We start from the raw sequence: 17002 nt of genomic DNA on the forward strand, positions 1-17002 counted from the left end.
TTTCTTTTTTTTTTCTTTAACAAACTTTTATAACATTTTCCAAACATATGCAGTATCTGCACACTTTGCTCTATGGTGTGGAGGACTGGGCTCATTACCCTGCCCCAAATTATCATATTTATGTATATGATTAAAGGGATTCTGTCACCACCTGTGAGCTAAACATATGCTTATGTCCAGGGTAGCATTCTGATTTCTAAAGTGGCCTTATAAAAGCTATTTGTGGCTTTATTCTGCGGAAAAACAGGTTTTACTAACCTGTCAATCATTGAATTAAGGTGCCCAAGCAGGGGAGGTCTGTGGATGCATGGTGCCCGGCCGCACGCATCGCCGTTCATGCCCAGCACCGCCTTCTACTCCTCAGTGCTGCCTCTCCCTCCCTCCCCCTCCTCCCGCTTTGAGATCCCGCTCGTGCGCACAGGCTCAGCCTGGTGCGCCGTTGCGGACTGCTGGCATCGGCTTCTTCTTGCACTGTGCGCACGTGCCGAGAAGGGGACACTGCTACAGGTTGCCGGAAAGGTTTACTGCGAGTAAACTAGAGATGGGAAGTTCGGATCTTTCACATGAATCGGTTCTTTTGAATCAGTTCATTCAAATGAACCGATTCATGAATCGAATCTTCGGTTCATTCACTGAGCTGACAAGAAGCAAGTGAACCCGAAGCTTAGGTTGCGCAATGCGCATGCGCGGATGCTTGGATTCACTTGCTGACTCGCTGAGTCTGCTCTTGGTCTGAGTCAGGAAGTTTATTCTTTAAAACCCTGTGTGTAATTATCTACCCCACTGTAGGAAAAAAACAAGCATTTAGGGGGGGTGAATTTAACACTGGGCTAAATAATATAATTAAAATGAAGGGTTAAATATGTAAATATATTTTTAAAAAAATACATCTGTCTCAATAGTTCTATAGCTACTGAATGAGACAGAAGGAGGGATGCCTTTAACATATATATCTCCTTGAGAAGCCAATTTGACCCTAAAGGGTTAATTCAACCTGTAATCTAAACTCTGTCCTGTCACTTCTCTTATCTCTCTGCTCTGCTATCAGTAGGGAGGGTGTCAGGGAGCCGCTAGATAGCGGGAGACTCCTTGAACATCCGGGAGACTTGAGATCCCTGAGTATGATTCCCACTGCCAGTCCAGCCACACTGGGAGGGTCTGCAAAAAAGGTCCCTAAGGGTGAAAAACCCCTTTTAAATTGTAACTGTCATTTCAGTTTATTTTATATATTATGTAGGGAGAGGAAATTTAAACATATTTGTAATGTACTTTATTAGGGAAAGATGTTTCTTTGTAGTAGAACTTAGGGTGTAAACAGCTTTGCTAAGGATAATCTGTCTGCAGAAGATGTCTGTGTGTGACATGCAGAGGCTTCAAGGCATCTTATTACCTCAGTCCCTGAATATGGACATGTGGCCTAACTATCACTGCCTATCTGACTTGTTACATACAGACCTCTTCAGTGCTCAGTAAAATGCTTAGGACTGAAGACAGACCCTCCTTAGTAACGCTCAGGTACAGCCTTGATAGAAGACTCTAAACTGAAAGGACAGTTACACTTTCATAGATGCTAGTAAGATGGCCTCTTTCTACTGAGCCAGGTCACACAACTCAGAAGAAATAATAGCGTGAAAATGTCACATGCAGAAACAGACCACTGCATGAAACACTACACACACAAAGGTCACATATGCCTTTGAGAAGATCAACTGTACAAGTGGTGGTTTTTGTATTCTGTGTCAAGCCCTTGGGCAATCTTAAACTTCACAAGAAATGTGGCAGATGTCTTCAATCCCTTTCTACAGCACCAAAGACACACAGCAGTGTTTTTGTGCGGTCTGTACAAATTCTTTTATTTTTATTTTTTTATCCATTTAATGAAAATTCTTTGAAGAATCTATTTGACTGTCTATAGCACACAAAACTCAATTAAATATCAAATTAACATAATCCTTATGCACTAGTGATCCATAATCTAGGACTATTGTTCCAAAGATGCCATCATTAACTGGCAGCACAGTGACCCAGTGGTTAGCACTTGCATCACTGGGGTCCTGGGCTCAAATCTAACCAAAGGGAACATCTGTATGGAGTTTATATGCTCTTCCTGTGTTTGCATGGGTTTCCTCCAGGTACTCCAGTCCCCTCCAACACTCCAAAAACATACAGATACATTAAGAATTTAAATTGTGAGCCTCGGTGGAGACAGGGACACAATCTCTGTACAGCCTTCCACATATGCAGCACAGCAATCTGTCTGGCTGTTATGGCATAGCCTGCCTGATTTCTCTGGATCTGGCATAGCCTGATAGTGCCTTGTGCCTGCCGGACCCCATTGACTAGGGAATTGGCCCGGATCTGGCCACTTCCCATCATAAATGCCAGTATTCGGCTAGACAAAAAAAAGTTGCATTCAGCGAAATGCTTGCCATACTGCTGTGCCATGTGTGAAACTTGAAAATATAAACGAGTCCCAATACGTATGACAAGATTGTCGCAGCGGTTCCCAATTGTGAAGTGGGTATAGATCACAGTCAAAAACGCATGTGGGAAACTTGCCTATGATGTCAGTTACTCCAAAGTCATGGAAGTACACATTGGGTGATTACTTCAATGCAACAGGTTCTCAGCCGGAAATATGTCACTCAGTATATTACTATTTATGTAGCAATGATACATTGTTCCCATTTATTAGAAGTTTATGCCACATGTGCCTTAGGTTATATATATATACTGGTAAACATACGTCATCATTTTCTTAGTAAGAAATCCTTAGCCAGGGAGTATGTTGTATTTAAATAAGGGGGATTACTTTTTCTTCTTTTTCTCGTCCTAACTTTAGGGTTGTCTGAAATGTTTTACTCCTACTAATCATGTATTTGTTTTATGTAGTGTTGAAGGTTTAAAGGTTGTTGGTGAGAACTTCTCCCCTGCCTTTCATCTGCAGTTAGAAAAAAGCATTGGATGCCGAGAAAAAGACACAAAACTGCTACAAGATATCATAGATTTTGTAAGTGCTGCAAATGACCACTGATTTATTCTTGGACTGACTTTTAAACTCCTGCATACCTGAAAACCTAGAGTATTAGAATAAATGACAATAATCATTGCCAGATTCAGCAGTGTTCTCCTTGACCCTTTCAACCATTTCCTTGGAATCTAAAGTTATGATTTTACACATAAATAGGCACTGCATACATTGGTGAAATATGAACCGTTTCTCATGACACAAGACCTCATTTTTAAGGCATGGTGTGGTTTTGGTTAAATCCTCAAATTATAACAACAAGGACTTAAAGGGGTTGTCTCATCATGGACAATGGGGGCATATCGCTAGGATATGCCCCCATTGTCTTATAGGTGCGGGTCCCACAGCTGGGACCCGCACCTATATCGAGAACGGTGCCTCGCAAGGTGGTGGCTGGAGGACTCCGGTCCGGCCACCACCAAGCCGGCTCCCCATAGACGTGAATGGGAGCGTACCACACATGCGCGGCTCCTGCTCCCATTAATTTCTATCGAGCCGACGGAAATAGCCGAGCCAGTGTTCGGCTATTTTCGCCGGCCCCATAAAAAATGAATGGAGGGCTGCTGCGCATGCACAGTGCGCCCTCCTTCATATGCGGGGCTCCGTTCTCGATATAGGTGTGGGTCCCTGCGGTGGGACCCGCACCTATAAGACAATGGGGGCATATCCTAGCGACATGCCCCCATTGTCTGTGATGAGACAACCCCTTTAAAGTAAAACTTTCCTTTTCCCTGCACCTCTTTTACAGCTCCACCAGCAGGCTTCCTTTCCTTTTCAGGCAAAGGAAAGCCGTGGAGAACTTTAAATTCTTCTTCTCCTACTCACCTTTTTCTATTCTTCACTCCCTCATGGAACATGCTAGACAGGAGATCTCTGGACATTTGGACACTATCTATAGAGGATTCCCTTTTTGTATCTCGGTAAGCTTCTACAGTTGGAGTGGATGGTCAGTGTTCAGGCCTGAATCTGTAAGGCCTCTTTCACACGGGCGCTCCGGACTTGCCCTGGATGCGTCGCGTGTGCATTGCGGGAAAACCGTGTGAGAAAAAACTGAATGTGATACCCAGACCCGAATCCTGACTTTTTCACTTTATTATTTTCCCTTATAACATGGTTATAAGGAGAAAATAATAGCATTCTTAATACAGAATGCTTACTAAAATGTGGTTTAAGGGGTTAAAAAATAAAAAAAAAATTAACTCACCTCATCCACTTGATCGCGCAGCCGGCATCGTCTTCTTTCTTCTTCTTTGAGGACCTGCAAAAGGACCTTTGACGTAATTGCGCTCACCACGTGGTGAGAGCGCTGACGTCAGCACAGGTTCTGTTGAATGAAGATCTTCTGTCTTCATTCAGCAGGACCTGCGCTGACGTACGTGGTGATCGCGATTACGTCATCAAAGGTAATTTTGCAGGTCCTGAAAGAAGAAGCAAGAAGACTATGCCAGCTGCGTGATCAATTGGATGAGGTGAGGTTAATTTATTTTTATTTTTTAACCCCTCAAACCACATTTTAGTAAGCATTCTGTATTAAGAATGCTATTATTTTCCCTTATAACTATGTTATAAGGGAAAATAATAAAATGAATACAATTTAATGGGGTCCAGGGTTGCTTTCATCCCTATCATCTCCTAGCAACCATGCATGAAAATCGCACCGCATCTGCACTTGGTTGCGGATGCTTGCGGTTTTCACGCAGACCCATTTATTTCTATGGGGCCTGCGTTGCATGAAAAACGCAGAATATAGAACATGCTGCGATTTTCACGCAACGCACAAGTGAGTGAAAATCACCGCTCATCTGAACAGCCCCATTGAAGTGAATGGGTCCGGATTCAGTGCGGCTGCAATGCGCTCACCTCACGCATTGCACCCCCACGGAATTCTTGCCCATGTGAAAGGGGCCTAAGGCAAGCAAGCCCTAACTCCCAGCATACAGTAGGCTTCATTTAAATGTAGCTCCACTGCCACTTGTCCAGATTTTTCTAAATATTCAGCCAGATAAACTGGATGATTGCGATCAAAAGGACATTTGACAGTTCTCAGGAAAATGACTTTATTTCAGATGCATGAGCAGGCAAAGTGCCTGTGTCTCAAATGTTGCCCACATAGCTATTGGATTTAGATTTGTGATCAGGATGCAAGACCAAAATCCTGACTGTTATATTCTCTATGAGGACCCCTTTCTGGGCTTGATGATATCCTTGTTCATCTGTGTTCTTTTCTGAATTTTCTCTGGTCAAAAATATAACAGGGCCCAGGAATAAAGACCTCCTTGGTGGACTGCAGTTCCCTATCTGCAGAGGAAAACAAATCTTTTAATTGTAATCCTTTTAAGAATAGCTAAAGAGCAGTGCAGTATCACAAAGATTCCAATAAATGAAAAGCTAAACTTCATACTTACAGACTGATCCAGAAATATTTCCAGGTTTTAGGCTCTGGATATTGTGACTCCCATCTAAAGTCCAAATCACCTCTAGTTGGCCCTAAACCATTAGAAAATCTTAAAAGCGCCCAGGTAATAGCACCTAAGTATTGGTTTTATGTAGTTCAGTTTTTGATAGTACAGCAGAGCATTCCATAACATCAATTCTAGCTTTGACTTGACTGTTTAAACGCAGAACATCTGGGGCTTATATTAAACCCAATTTATTCATGTTTCAGTGCATGAATAGGAAAATTGCATTAACTCAAGCTCGTTATTTGGAGAAAGAGGAGAAAAATCTCCCACCACCAAGGTCAGTAACCCAGTATTTTTCTTTTGGAAATGTGTAATAGGAGTATCTTGTTTTACTGTATATTAGCTTTTCTTAGTACTGATTTTATTACCCGTTTCATATATTCATGGTCCAGTTCACAAAATGCACTTTATAGGAGTCCATAATGGTGTTGCAGGGTTGTCATTTTATCTGATGTTTTCACAAGATTCTTGATGAAACATTTGGTATGGTGAAAAAAATTGGCGCCACATGATGCAAGACAAGTCTCAAAACTGCACAATAACCTAATTGAAGATCTGACCTGATGCATAAACGGATCAGTTACTAGATTTGTAAAAAAATAAAAAATCTTTAAATCGTACGTAAATGTTTATTTTATTTTGTATAATTTAATAGTATAAGTGATACTAGTGAACTTTGTAATATATTTTATTAACGGGCTTGTCCCTCAAAAATATTCAACATTTTTCCAAGCAGCACCTGGATCTGAACACATTTGTACTTGTGTGTAATTAAAAATGTACTATAGCCACGGAGTTATGCAATAAAATATATTTGTATATATATTAGTATTTCTCTGTCCATGTCACTGAGGCGGACGCACATGCTCAATACTATCCTTCATAGCCCTGCACAGTCTGATACTGGCATTACTGACTTGACACTGTTGATTGTGCTGGGACGCACCCCAACTACTATTACCCAGTTATACCTTTATTCATCAACTTAGTAGGAATAATAGAGGGACATCTGCATATACAGTTATATAAAATAGATGTTCTAGAATAGTTATTTCATGTGGAGTTCAGTTAGTTGCTAATACAGACCTTTCAGGAGATGTGACAAGTTCTCTTTAAAGGGAATTGGTCTCCAGTTTTATGGGCAACATAAACTAGTGACAGATCCCCTTAGCAAATTGCTGGGTCACTTTCTATAATTGACTCTTTTTGCTAAAATCTTGTATTGAACAGCTCCAGCACATGCCGATGAGTCCTAAATATTCATGAGCTCCTGATTTTCTCCGCCCCCTTGCTGCTAATTAAGTTGGAAAAAACTAAAACTGTCAGTCAGTGGCAGAAGGGTGAATATCAGGACTCATTTGCATGCACTGGAGCTGTTAGAACCTGGCGGCATAAAACTGGTGACGGATTCCCTTTTAAAGGGGTTATCCAACCCCCAATAATGCCCCCCAAAATTCCCAGGCACCACATACAGGTTATACTTACCCGCTCCCCAGCACCCGCATAGTTTCTGATGCCTGCAGGGCCGCCGCTGCATCTCTCCGTCGCACAGGTCAAAACATCCGGCGAGAGGGGGGTCATCCAATAGCAGGTCGTGTCAGGAACGTAACTCCCTATTGGAAGTATAACCTGTATGCGGTGTAGGCTTGTAGGGTGTTTCATTCTGTAATGGAAAAAAATGTAATGTTAAATTTGTGCAGACTTTGCTTACGCCCCGAGTCTCAGTGATGTAAGATATATATATATATATATATATATATATATATATATATATATATATATATATATATATATATATATATATATATATGCCAAATTTCAAGAAGATTGGATAATATTTAGAGGTTGCACACTTTGATCAGTTTTGTAAAAGTAGGCAAAAAATAAGATTTTTCCATGTTAATTACTTTTATTGGGAAAACTAGAAATTAATAGCTTAAAATAATATTAAAACTAAACACTAAGATTAATAGGTAGTATGATAGGCAAAACATGTGTTATATTAATCAACTTTGAACGATGCAATCCCTTCTTTTGTTAGCTTGGTGACGACTTTTCTGTGATGCTAGACTACCCTCAACAAGAATTGTTTTTGTTGTTCGCCCCTGACCGATTCGTTAAACTTTTTTATCAGAGCAATTGCTCTTTCTGCTGTATCATTGAAAGGGCTTCTGTCACCCCACTAAGGTAATTTTTTTTTTTTTGGGCTAGTTAAATTCCTTATACTGCAATATATGAAAATATAATGGTCTTACTTTCCTTCAGCAGTTTCTTATAAAAACGAACTTTTATAATATGTAAATTAGGTATCTACCAGCAAGTAGGGCGTCTACTTGCTGGTAGCCGCTGCAAAAAAACGCCCCCTCGTCGTGTTGATTGACAGGGCCAGCCGCGATCTCCTCCGGCCGGCCGGCCCTGTCAGCATTTTAAAAATCGCGCGCCTGTGTTCATTCGGCGCAGGCGCTCTGAGATAAGGAGGCTCGCCTCCTCAGCACTCCCTCAGTGCGCCTGCGCCGATGACGTCTTCTCTTTCGGTGATGTCATCGGCGCAGGCGCACTGAGGAAGTTCTGAGGAGGCGAGCCTCCTCATCTCAGAGCGCCTGTGCCGAATCAACACAGGCGCACGATTTTTTAAATGCTGACAGGGCCGGCCGGAGGAGGAGATCGCGGCTGGCCCTGTCAATCAACACGACGAGGGGGCGGTTTTTTGCGGCGGCTACCAGCAAGTAGACGCCCTACTTGCTGGTAGAGACCTAATTTACATATTATAAGTTTGTTTTTATAAGAAACTGCTGAAGGAAAGTAAGTAAGACCATTATATTTTCATATATCGCAGGATAAGGAATTTTAATAGCCCAAAAAAAAAATGACTTTAGTGGGGTGACAGAAGCCCTTTAAGAGCGTTCACATAGCTTCTTAGAGAATCACTGCAGTTTTCTGTCACATCGTGGATCCCAAACAATTCAAAGAACGTCTTTGTTTTGTTAGTAACAAAATGGCTCAGGGCTTTTCCTTCAAAAACTTTTCCTTTTTCTTTGCAGGTTTAAATTCTACATTTTTAGTCATATTTTCATTAATAGCCTGAGTAATACGTTCGTCCAAAAAAGTCAATCCTACGTTTGTTTCTGACAGATACTAAAGGTGTCTTAGCAACTGTGAGAGCACTTTTTTTTACGTCTGCATCTGGGTAAGTGCTCAGGAGCTGTAGCATATCCAAATCATTCTTTGGAGCCCATCGACTTACAATTGCCTCGTGCAAAAAGCGAACATATATGAGGCTGACAAAATGTGCAACCCGTTTCATTCCTTTCAATTGTCGTTGAGGAATATTCAACTGTTTAGTGAAGAGGACAATTTTAAGTGCATATATTGCCTTTGCCCACCCACCTTGCTTGATGCAGAGCCACTGGGATCCTGAAACTGAAGTCTTTTTTTTAGACCAACGTCCTAGGTTGATAAAGTAGTGATAAAAGTGATCAATGTGTGCAACCCCTAAATATCCAATCTTCTTGAAATTTGGCATATATATCTTTTACATCACTGAGACTCTGGGCGTAAGCAAAGTCATATGATAATCACATCTTTGGAAAAATGAAACACCCTAATGCGGTGCCTGGGCATTTTGGGGAGCATTACAGAGGTTATCTATAAGCTGATGTCTGACACTGGTCATAGACTCCATGTACACCACTGTTCAGATCACAAAAGTTTTTGCTGCCTGCATATGAACTGTGAAATCCCTCCTTCTCTTTGACATCTTCATTTTCTCTTTACGCATGGTTACCATTGGCATTTGATGAAGTAACGGCCACTGAAAGGGGACATAAGAAATGCAGTTGCTGTTACTAACCTGCTGTCTGTCCTGTATTTTACAGCATAAGAGTGATAGTGACTGTCGAGCAAACAGATGAAGAACTAGACATGGCTGCCTCAGTGATCAAGCAAGCAGCCTCTTTGATACTCCATTAATGTTTTTGAGTTGATACACTTGTAATAAATTACGGACATGATCGTGCTGGGAAGCTCTTTTTAATGTGAGGAATGCAGAGAGAAGATACTACATGTAGCTTTATAGCAGCGTACATACCGGGTCTGAGAGAGTGAAAAGAATGAACTGGTGAGGGGGTAGGAACTAGCAGAAAACCAAATAACGTTTATGCACAGATTATGCCATGGACCTTTTTAGTACTGTTACGCTGTGATTTTTTAAAAAGAATTCTGTTTACTTGCAAATAAATGCAAAGAAGTTATTCCCTACAAAGAAGTGAATGGAAACCCATTTTATTAGTCTTTTTTATGCTAAGTGGGACAAAAGCATTACATCTTCCATCATATTTATTGCATTAAAGAAGCCTCCTGCAGCTTTCTAGAAGACCTGTATATTTCTAGTTACAGCTTATGTGCTTATTATTTTGATGGGTGCATGCATCTATATAAATGTACACTTATAGGCAGAGGAGTACATGAGTACCGTTTTTTTTTAAGAGACGTGACTGTCACTATTTTATATTCCTAACTGGATAAAAGTATATAGAATAACTGAATTTTTTTATAGACTAAAATGCCTATTTCTTACAACTCTGACCTGTCATATTGGCATCATTTCATTTTTTATAACATTCATACCTCTAAAGCTACACTGATGACACTCCTGTATATGAATTTAACACTTAATTTTCAGCATTCATGTACATAGAGCCATAAGATCTTGTTTTAGTGTTGTGATGGGGCTGTGCCTATCTGTAACATATATGCTTCTATCCGAAACATAGAAGTACTATGCTCTTTGTATATGCGAGATGTGAATGGATGCAAGTTCGCCATCGTAGAACTTGGCAGTGCCATAAGCGAGGGCTGTATTTCTCATGATTCCTGCAATCACATTAGCTACCTAAAGGCATCTATCCGTTTTACAAATATTATTGAAACATGTCACCTTAAGGGCAAGAAATCAAGTTTTGCTACTTTCTGACCATTTTTAAAGGGGTTGTCCCACAAAAAATATTCTACAGTTTTTAAACAAGCACTTGGATCTGAATACTTTTATATATGCATGTAATTACAAATTTAGCATAGCCACGGAGTTATTCAGTCAAATGTTTCTGTATGGCTCCACCTGCTGTTTTTTTTCTTATTTCTTTGACCTGCTCACTGAGAAGGCCGCACATGCTCAGTTTTGTCCTCCTGAGCTGTGATAGGGAGAGCTGAGACACGCCCCCTTAGCTGCAGCAGAACAGACACTCCCCTTGAGCTGTCAGCTTGATATGAATCTAGCAGAGCAATGACTGTGGAGATCTCTGGATCCATGTGAGGTACAGGACAGGTTCTAGCTTTGTTAGAAAGGTGGTATCATGTACTATATGATGGCTATTTTTGACATTAGTAATGGGATAACCCCTTTAAGTTACTTTATGACTTGAAAGTGAATGATGGAAGTAGCAGCCACATTTCTGTCTGACAAGCACTCACAAAGGTATGGTGAAAACCCTATCACCTGCAGAAGTGACATGTGAACATCTTGCCATCAAATGACTTCTTTTGCCATAAATTAACCATTTGACAATTATCTGATCTCTACCCAGTTAAATATTATAATGGTAAGCGGCACATTACTATGTGCATGGTTGCTTCATGCCATCCTGTTCCATATAAGCTGTTGTCTACCTGCAATGTCTATTTTTATATTAAACACATTCATACACGATGACTTGTGTAACCAGAGCTTTATATTTGCTACTTAAACCTGCCTTGTCATTTTTAGTTCTTTCTTGTTATGTAATTTAAAAAAAAAGTGCTGCCTGTATTTGTCATTAATACAGTGATATATTTTTATTATCAAGCCCTGTTGTAAAATAAATTGTCGTTCAGAAGTGGACTTTTCAAATTTGAGTAATTATTATTATTTTTTGTTGTTGCTTATGCTTTTTTATGCTTTGGAAAGCTAAATTCAAACATTTGCAGTATTCCTTTTAACAGAAAGTAGTGCACAAAGGAAGCTGAGATGACAGTTAAAATTGGCAGCTGTACCACCCAACATAATGTCCACCGTCCCACTGTCACTTGGGGTATGAGAACAGGGCAGATAAAATGATAGTGACCTTTTAAAGATGTTTCCAAGATTAAGGAAAAAAGCACGGAGCAGGGGGCTGTATAAAATTAGCAAAAAACCTTACCTTTCAAATGTTCCACTGTTCCAGCACTACTGCTCTGGACCCATCTGGTGCCATTCATCATTCACGTAACCACTACAGCCAGCCAGTGGCTTCAGTGGGTATGTGTCTGATAGTTGGGGAGTGGAAACTTAGATTTTTGACTTCATAAATGTATAAAATGCTCCAACTGTTGGCACAAATTAAGCCAGCTTTCAGGCACAGCCACAACAGTAAGTGTGGGCCGGTAACGGCAAAGTTGTTCAACTTTGTATTTAGATTTACAGGGGGTTATCCTGTTAAATATAATGATTACCTATCCTCGGGATAGGTCATTATTGCATCGGTGGAGGATCGAATCCCGGCGCCACAGCGCTCAACGGAGCTCTGATGAGCACAGCTTTCGAAGCACAGCATTCTACACTGTACCCATTCACTTCAATGGGGCTGTGCTGCAACTAGGCCATGTGATCGATGTATGATGGCATCGCAGGTCCTAGGAAGAGTGCTGGCCTCTTAACAGCTAATCAGCAGGGATGTCGGACCCCCACCGATCTGATATTGATGACCTATCTAGAGGATAGGTGATCAATATAATTTACGGATTCCCCTTTTAAACGTTTTGTTCCATTTTGTTGCACTTGAAAGATGTAGGATAGTATTTTCCACATGGTTTTCACAGGTGCAATGGTCTGTCCGAAAGTCTCATAATCAGAATGTTAAAATGGACATTTATTTGGTAGCTATAGTAACTGACAATAATGAGTATTTTAGTACCATCCTAAATCTATGGAAAATAAGCTTTTAAACAATCATGTAATTACTGATATTTTGTACTAAATTTTCTTTTGGATTTTTTTTTTTAATGTGCCTTTTTGCTGCTAAGAATAAAAATGAACTGCTAGAGTTGGTATAGAATTTTGTTTAAATAAAACAATACAAAAATGTTTTGTGTCTGTCTTTTATTTGCAGCTGCAAGTTTTTTTAAATTCTGTTGACAGCTGTGTGAGAGCTTGTTTTTTTTTTTTTATTAACACTTTTTATTCCATATTTTTGGCAGTTGAGGTGACCGATACTTTTCTTTAAACCTTTACCATACATCTGTAGACCCTGGCCATCATGTCATGACAACCTTTTCTCTCTAACTGCTCAGATGCTGCTGTTATTAATAACTGCAGTACCTGAGCAGTTAAATGGCTGATGCTGAAGTTATCTTTTTATTTTTTCCCCTCCATAGGTTTTATTTTTCATATGTTGAAGTTATCTCTGGCTACTGCAGTAGTGTCTCAACTGGCATCTGCTGCATATGAAGCAGGCACAACTTCTGAACCTGCAGCGTATTTTCCCTTCGCACATCCACCATACATGTTGTGGCAGATTTTGATTGGCACCATTTGGGTTCATCTAATATATTTTTTTAAATCAAATCATTTATTGATTTTATAGTAAGTTAAAGTAAACATTATAATGCAAGACTCCCCATCCCAATCTTGCAGCCAGTATAATGTCCAGGAGTCAAGAGTAAATTTTTACGTCTTCTTGTTCACAAAGCGTCCATGAAAGCAGAAGTCTATCCTTTACTGGCCCTCCCAAACACTGTCATCATAACATAAATTACCCTCTCATGCACACAATGCAACCATCCAGAGGAATTTTATACAGTATAATGACATTAAGCACCCAAACGTCCGGAATCTTGCATTTCCATTATACCCGAGTCACTAAACTAGGATATCATAATGGTTTATCCACATAGACCATATTTTATCAAATTTTTTGTTGTTCCCTCTTTTCCGATATACATAGCTTTCCAGTGTAAGATGTGTAATTTATTTATCAATTTTGGTAGGAGTGGGGGATCAGGTGCAATCCAGTGGAAAGCTATTAATTTTCTGGCTTGGTAGAGAACAGAATATCGCGTTAACAGTGTAAAAGGTTTTTAGCGGTATCCAAGTCGGTGCATTATGAAGGATATATAAGAGCTGCGGCAATAGGATAATTTTTAAGAGATTAGTGCGACCAATTAAAGTCTAGGGCAATTTGGACCAGACCTGAACATTCTTCCTAAATTTGTCTAGGAGTGGCAATATATTAATGTTTAACAAAATCATTAATCTGCGCTGATACTTGAATGCCCAGGTATTTAAACGTTGACACCACTTGTAAACCTGCTGCATGACAGGGGTCAATCTCTAAATTTGGAGACAGGGCCATAATCACCGACTTTGACCAATTAATGGTCAAGCCCGATAGCTTCCCAAAGCTGTTAATGATCGACATGGCTGCTGGGAGGGATGAACGCCAGTCCTCTAGAAAAAGTAACAGATCATCGGCATAAAGAGCGACTTTTTCAGTTAGTGTGCCATATGTCATACCTTTCACCTCACTTGCCTTTCTAAGGGCAGCAGCCAGCGGTTCCACCGCCACTGAGAGGACATCCCTGCCTAGTCCCCCTATATAATCTAAAGGAGGCCGATAGCCTTCCATTCACTTGGATTTTGGCGGTAGGACAGGCATACAGTAGCCAAACCCAGTGAATGAATCCTGGCCCAATTCCCATAGCCTTAAGTACCAATATTAAGTATAACCATTCCACGCTGTCGAATGCTTTGGCCGCATCTAAAGATGCGACCGCCGCACTCGAGGAGTGGACCTGGCCTGCCTGGATATTAAAGTATAATCTTCCGCTGTCGACATATTGGGCATAAACCCAGCTTGATCGGTATGTATTAGTGAAGTTATTACTGAGTTCAGGCGATTGGCCAGAATTTTCGCCAAAATCTTAACGTCCACCTGCAATAGAGAAATAGGACGGTAAGACTCGGCTTCTAGGACATCTTTTGCCGGCTTTGGGATTACCGCTATGATCGCTTCATTCATAGTGGCAGGGAGTCTGCCTAGCTGCTGGGCTTCTTTGAACACCTCTAATAGCTGAGGTAGTAGCACAGAAGAGAATGTTTTATAAACCTCAACAGGTAGACCGTCACCCCCTGGTGACTTGTTATTAGTCATATCCCCTACAGCTATTTCTAATTCCCGTAGGGAAATAGGAGCATCTAATAGGGTTTGTTGCTCAGCTGTGAGAGTGGGGAGATGTAACGGTTGAAGTAAGTCTTCTATCTCTGACTCAAGGGCAATAGATTTAGATGTATATAAGGTGGAGTAAAACGTGTGCATGATCCGAATGACATGCTCCGGGGAGGTATGTAACTTCCCATCAGAATCACGCAATGCCGCTATGAAATTGGTCTGGTGTTGAGTCTTGGTCAGCAGGGCAAGTAGTCTCCCCGCTCTTTCCCCTTCCTCATAATATTTCTGTTTTTGAAAGAACCTCTTATTTTGCATATTTAAGAGTAACCTCTCATTGTTTCTTATGTTCTACAGATGGGGTTTTTACTACCTGTAACAGTTTCTGTACTTTAGCCCTACTTTCATTCCTCTTCCCATTAACCTTTGCTATCAGTATGCCCCTTAAAAAGGCTTTCATGGTGTCCCACACCACAAGTCGGGAAGACGTGGGCGAGTTGAATTTGAAGAATTCAGCCAATTCCTCCCGAATATGAGACGTATCAGCCAGGACATTTAGCCAGTATGGGTTGAATTTCCAGCATCTTTCTCACAGTGCTAAAGGGGGCATTAAGCGAATAGTTAGGAGAATAGGAGAATGATCGGAGAGTCGTCTAGGGAGATACGTAATATCATGAAGAAGTCAGCCCATTTCCTCATTACCCAGGATCATATCAATCCTAGATAATGATCCATATGTATTGGAATAACACGAGTATAGTAGTGCATCTGGGTTTCTAAGTCTCCAAAAATCAAGTAAGGAAGCTTCCTGTAGTAGCCACCCAAAGGGAATTATTTCATTACTGATCGCTAGTGTGGGAGTATTAAATTTGTCTAGTATTGGATTGATCATATTATTGAAGTCTCCAAGTAAAACCGTGGCAATGCTCGGGAAATCCACAATAAGCGATATACATTTTTTAAGCACTATTGGGGAATAGGGTGGGGTTATGTACACACCAATAATAATGCATTCAGTAGCGTATAATTTAACATGTAAAAATATATAATGCCCTTCCGCATCTACCCGTTTTGTCATGCACTCAAATGGGATGGCTCTATGAATAAGAATGCTCACTCCCCTGTCGTACATAGAATACGTAGCATGAAAGCATTGCCTGGCCCACTGAGGAGTAAGCAGTCGGGTCTGGTCTAATGTTAAATGGGTTTCTTGGAGGCAACAAACTAACGGTTGGTATTGTTTTAGGGTGTCTATGACCGCCTTCCTTTTGGTTGCGTCCTTAATCCCCCTGACATTCGAACTCAAGAGATTACCTGAACTAGTCATATCCGCTTTTTTGTAGAAGATAGGCATGTCGCAAACCCAGTCAAGGACCTCGCCCTAACAATGTCAGTTTTAGAAGACCGTACACGGTTCCAAACAGGATTCCCCGCAAATGTCACTCTCATGGCTGCAAAGATTAAAAGAACATCCCAAAACAACCTGCATCCAACATAAACTCTCTCAGGGGGGTTACTGGCCTCACCGACTAGTCCCCTCCATGTACTCCCATAGCGGGACCGGAGGTATAAAGAAAGACAGAACCCGTCGGTGACACCAGGCCCAAGGGTAACAAACATTACCCAGAGGAGGGGTGGCAAGCACGTAGTTAACCGTACTACTGTGCACAATAGACTGGTGAATAACAAAGCACAAACATTTAAACCATTAGTATCTGAGCTCCTGCCCAACTCCCGGACAGAATATACTCAGAATAATGCTATCGTGGACATTAACAACTTAATTGGATCTTAGTAGAAATATAACTGAAACCAATATCACCTAGGATTACATTACAGTGAGACTCTATGAGGTATATAATAAACACACACTCATACATACACACTGCCCATGTATACTTATACATCTAGGGACCCCAAGAAGAGCAGCAGCTCAGTCTCCATCCGCATTCTGTCTTGCTTCGTGTAGCTGGCGTTCATGACAGTCCAACCATCTCAAAGCTTCCTTGGGGTCATCAAAGAAGGTGGTATTTCCCAACGCTGGCAATCTGTTTTGCCGGATAAATCATGGAATAGGAGACATCAAGTCCTCTCAGTCGACATTTAATATCAAGGAATCTCGCCCTTCTCTTTTGGACTTCCATAGAGTAGTCAGGAAAGAATGACACCTTGTGCCCATTAATAGATATTTCTGGAAGGTCTCTAGCTTTTCTGAGAATGATGTCACGGTCTCTGTAGTGGAGAACTTTCATAAGTACAGGCCTAGGCGGAGCACCTGGAGGCAGGGGGCGGGTAGGGGCCCTGTGGGCCCTCTCAATAGCAAAGAGAGGGGTTAA

General features: G+C 41.0%; 1 protein-coding gene across 1 annotated transcript in view; it reads left to right on the top strand.

The window, feature by feature from the left end:
* Positions 1 to 10699, top strand: part of SPTLC1 (serine palmitoyltransferase long chain base subunit 1) — a 65435-nt gene extending 54736 nt beyond the window's left edge. The window contains exons 13-15 of the mRNA XM_040416939.1: positions 2893 to 3010; positions 5694 to 5767; positions 9366 to 10699. Coding sequence (XP_040272873.1) covers positions 2893 to 3010; positions 5694 to 5767; positions 9366 to 9459 — 286 coding nt within the window. The 3' untranslated portion in view covers positions 9460 to 10699. The remainder of the gene's footprint in view (positions 1 to 2892; positions 3011 to 5693; positions 5768 to 9365) is intronic.
* The last annotated feature ends 6303 nt before the right edge of the window (positions 10700 to 17002 follow it).

Source organism: Bufo bufo, chromosome 2 (assembly GCF_905171765.1).
Source record: "Bufo bufo chromosome 2, aBufBuf1.1, whole genome shotgun sequence".
NCBI classification, from domain to species: Eukaryota; Metazoa; Chordata; class Amphibia; order Anura; family Bufonidae; genus Bufo; species Bufo bufo.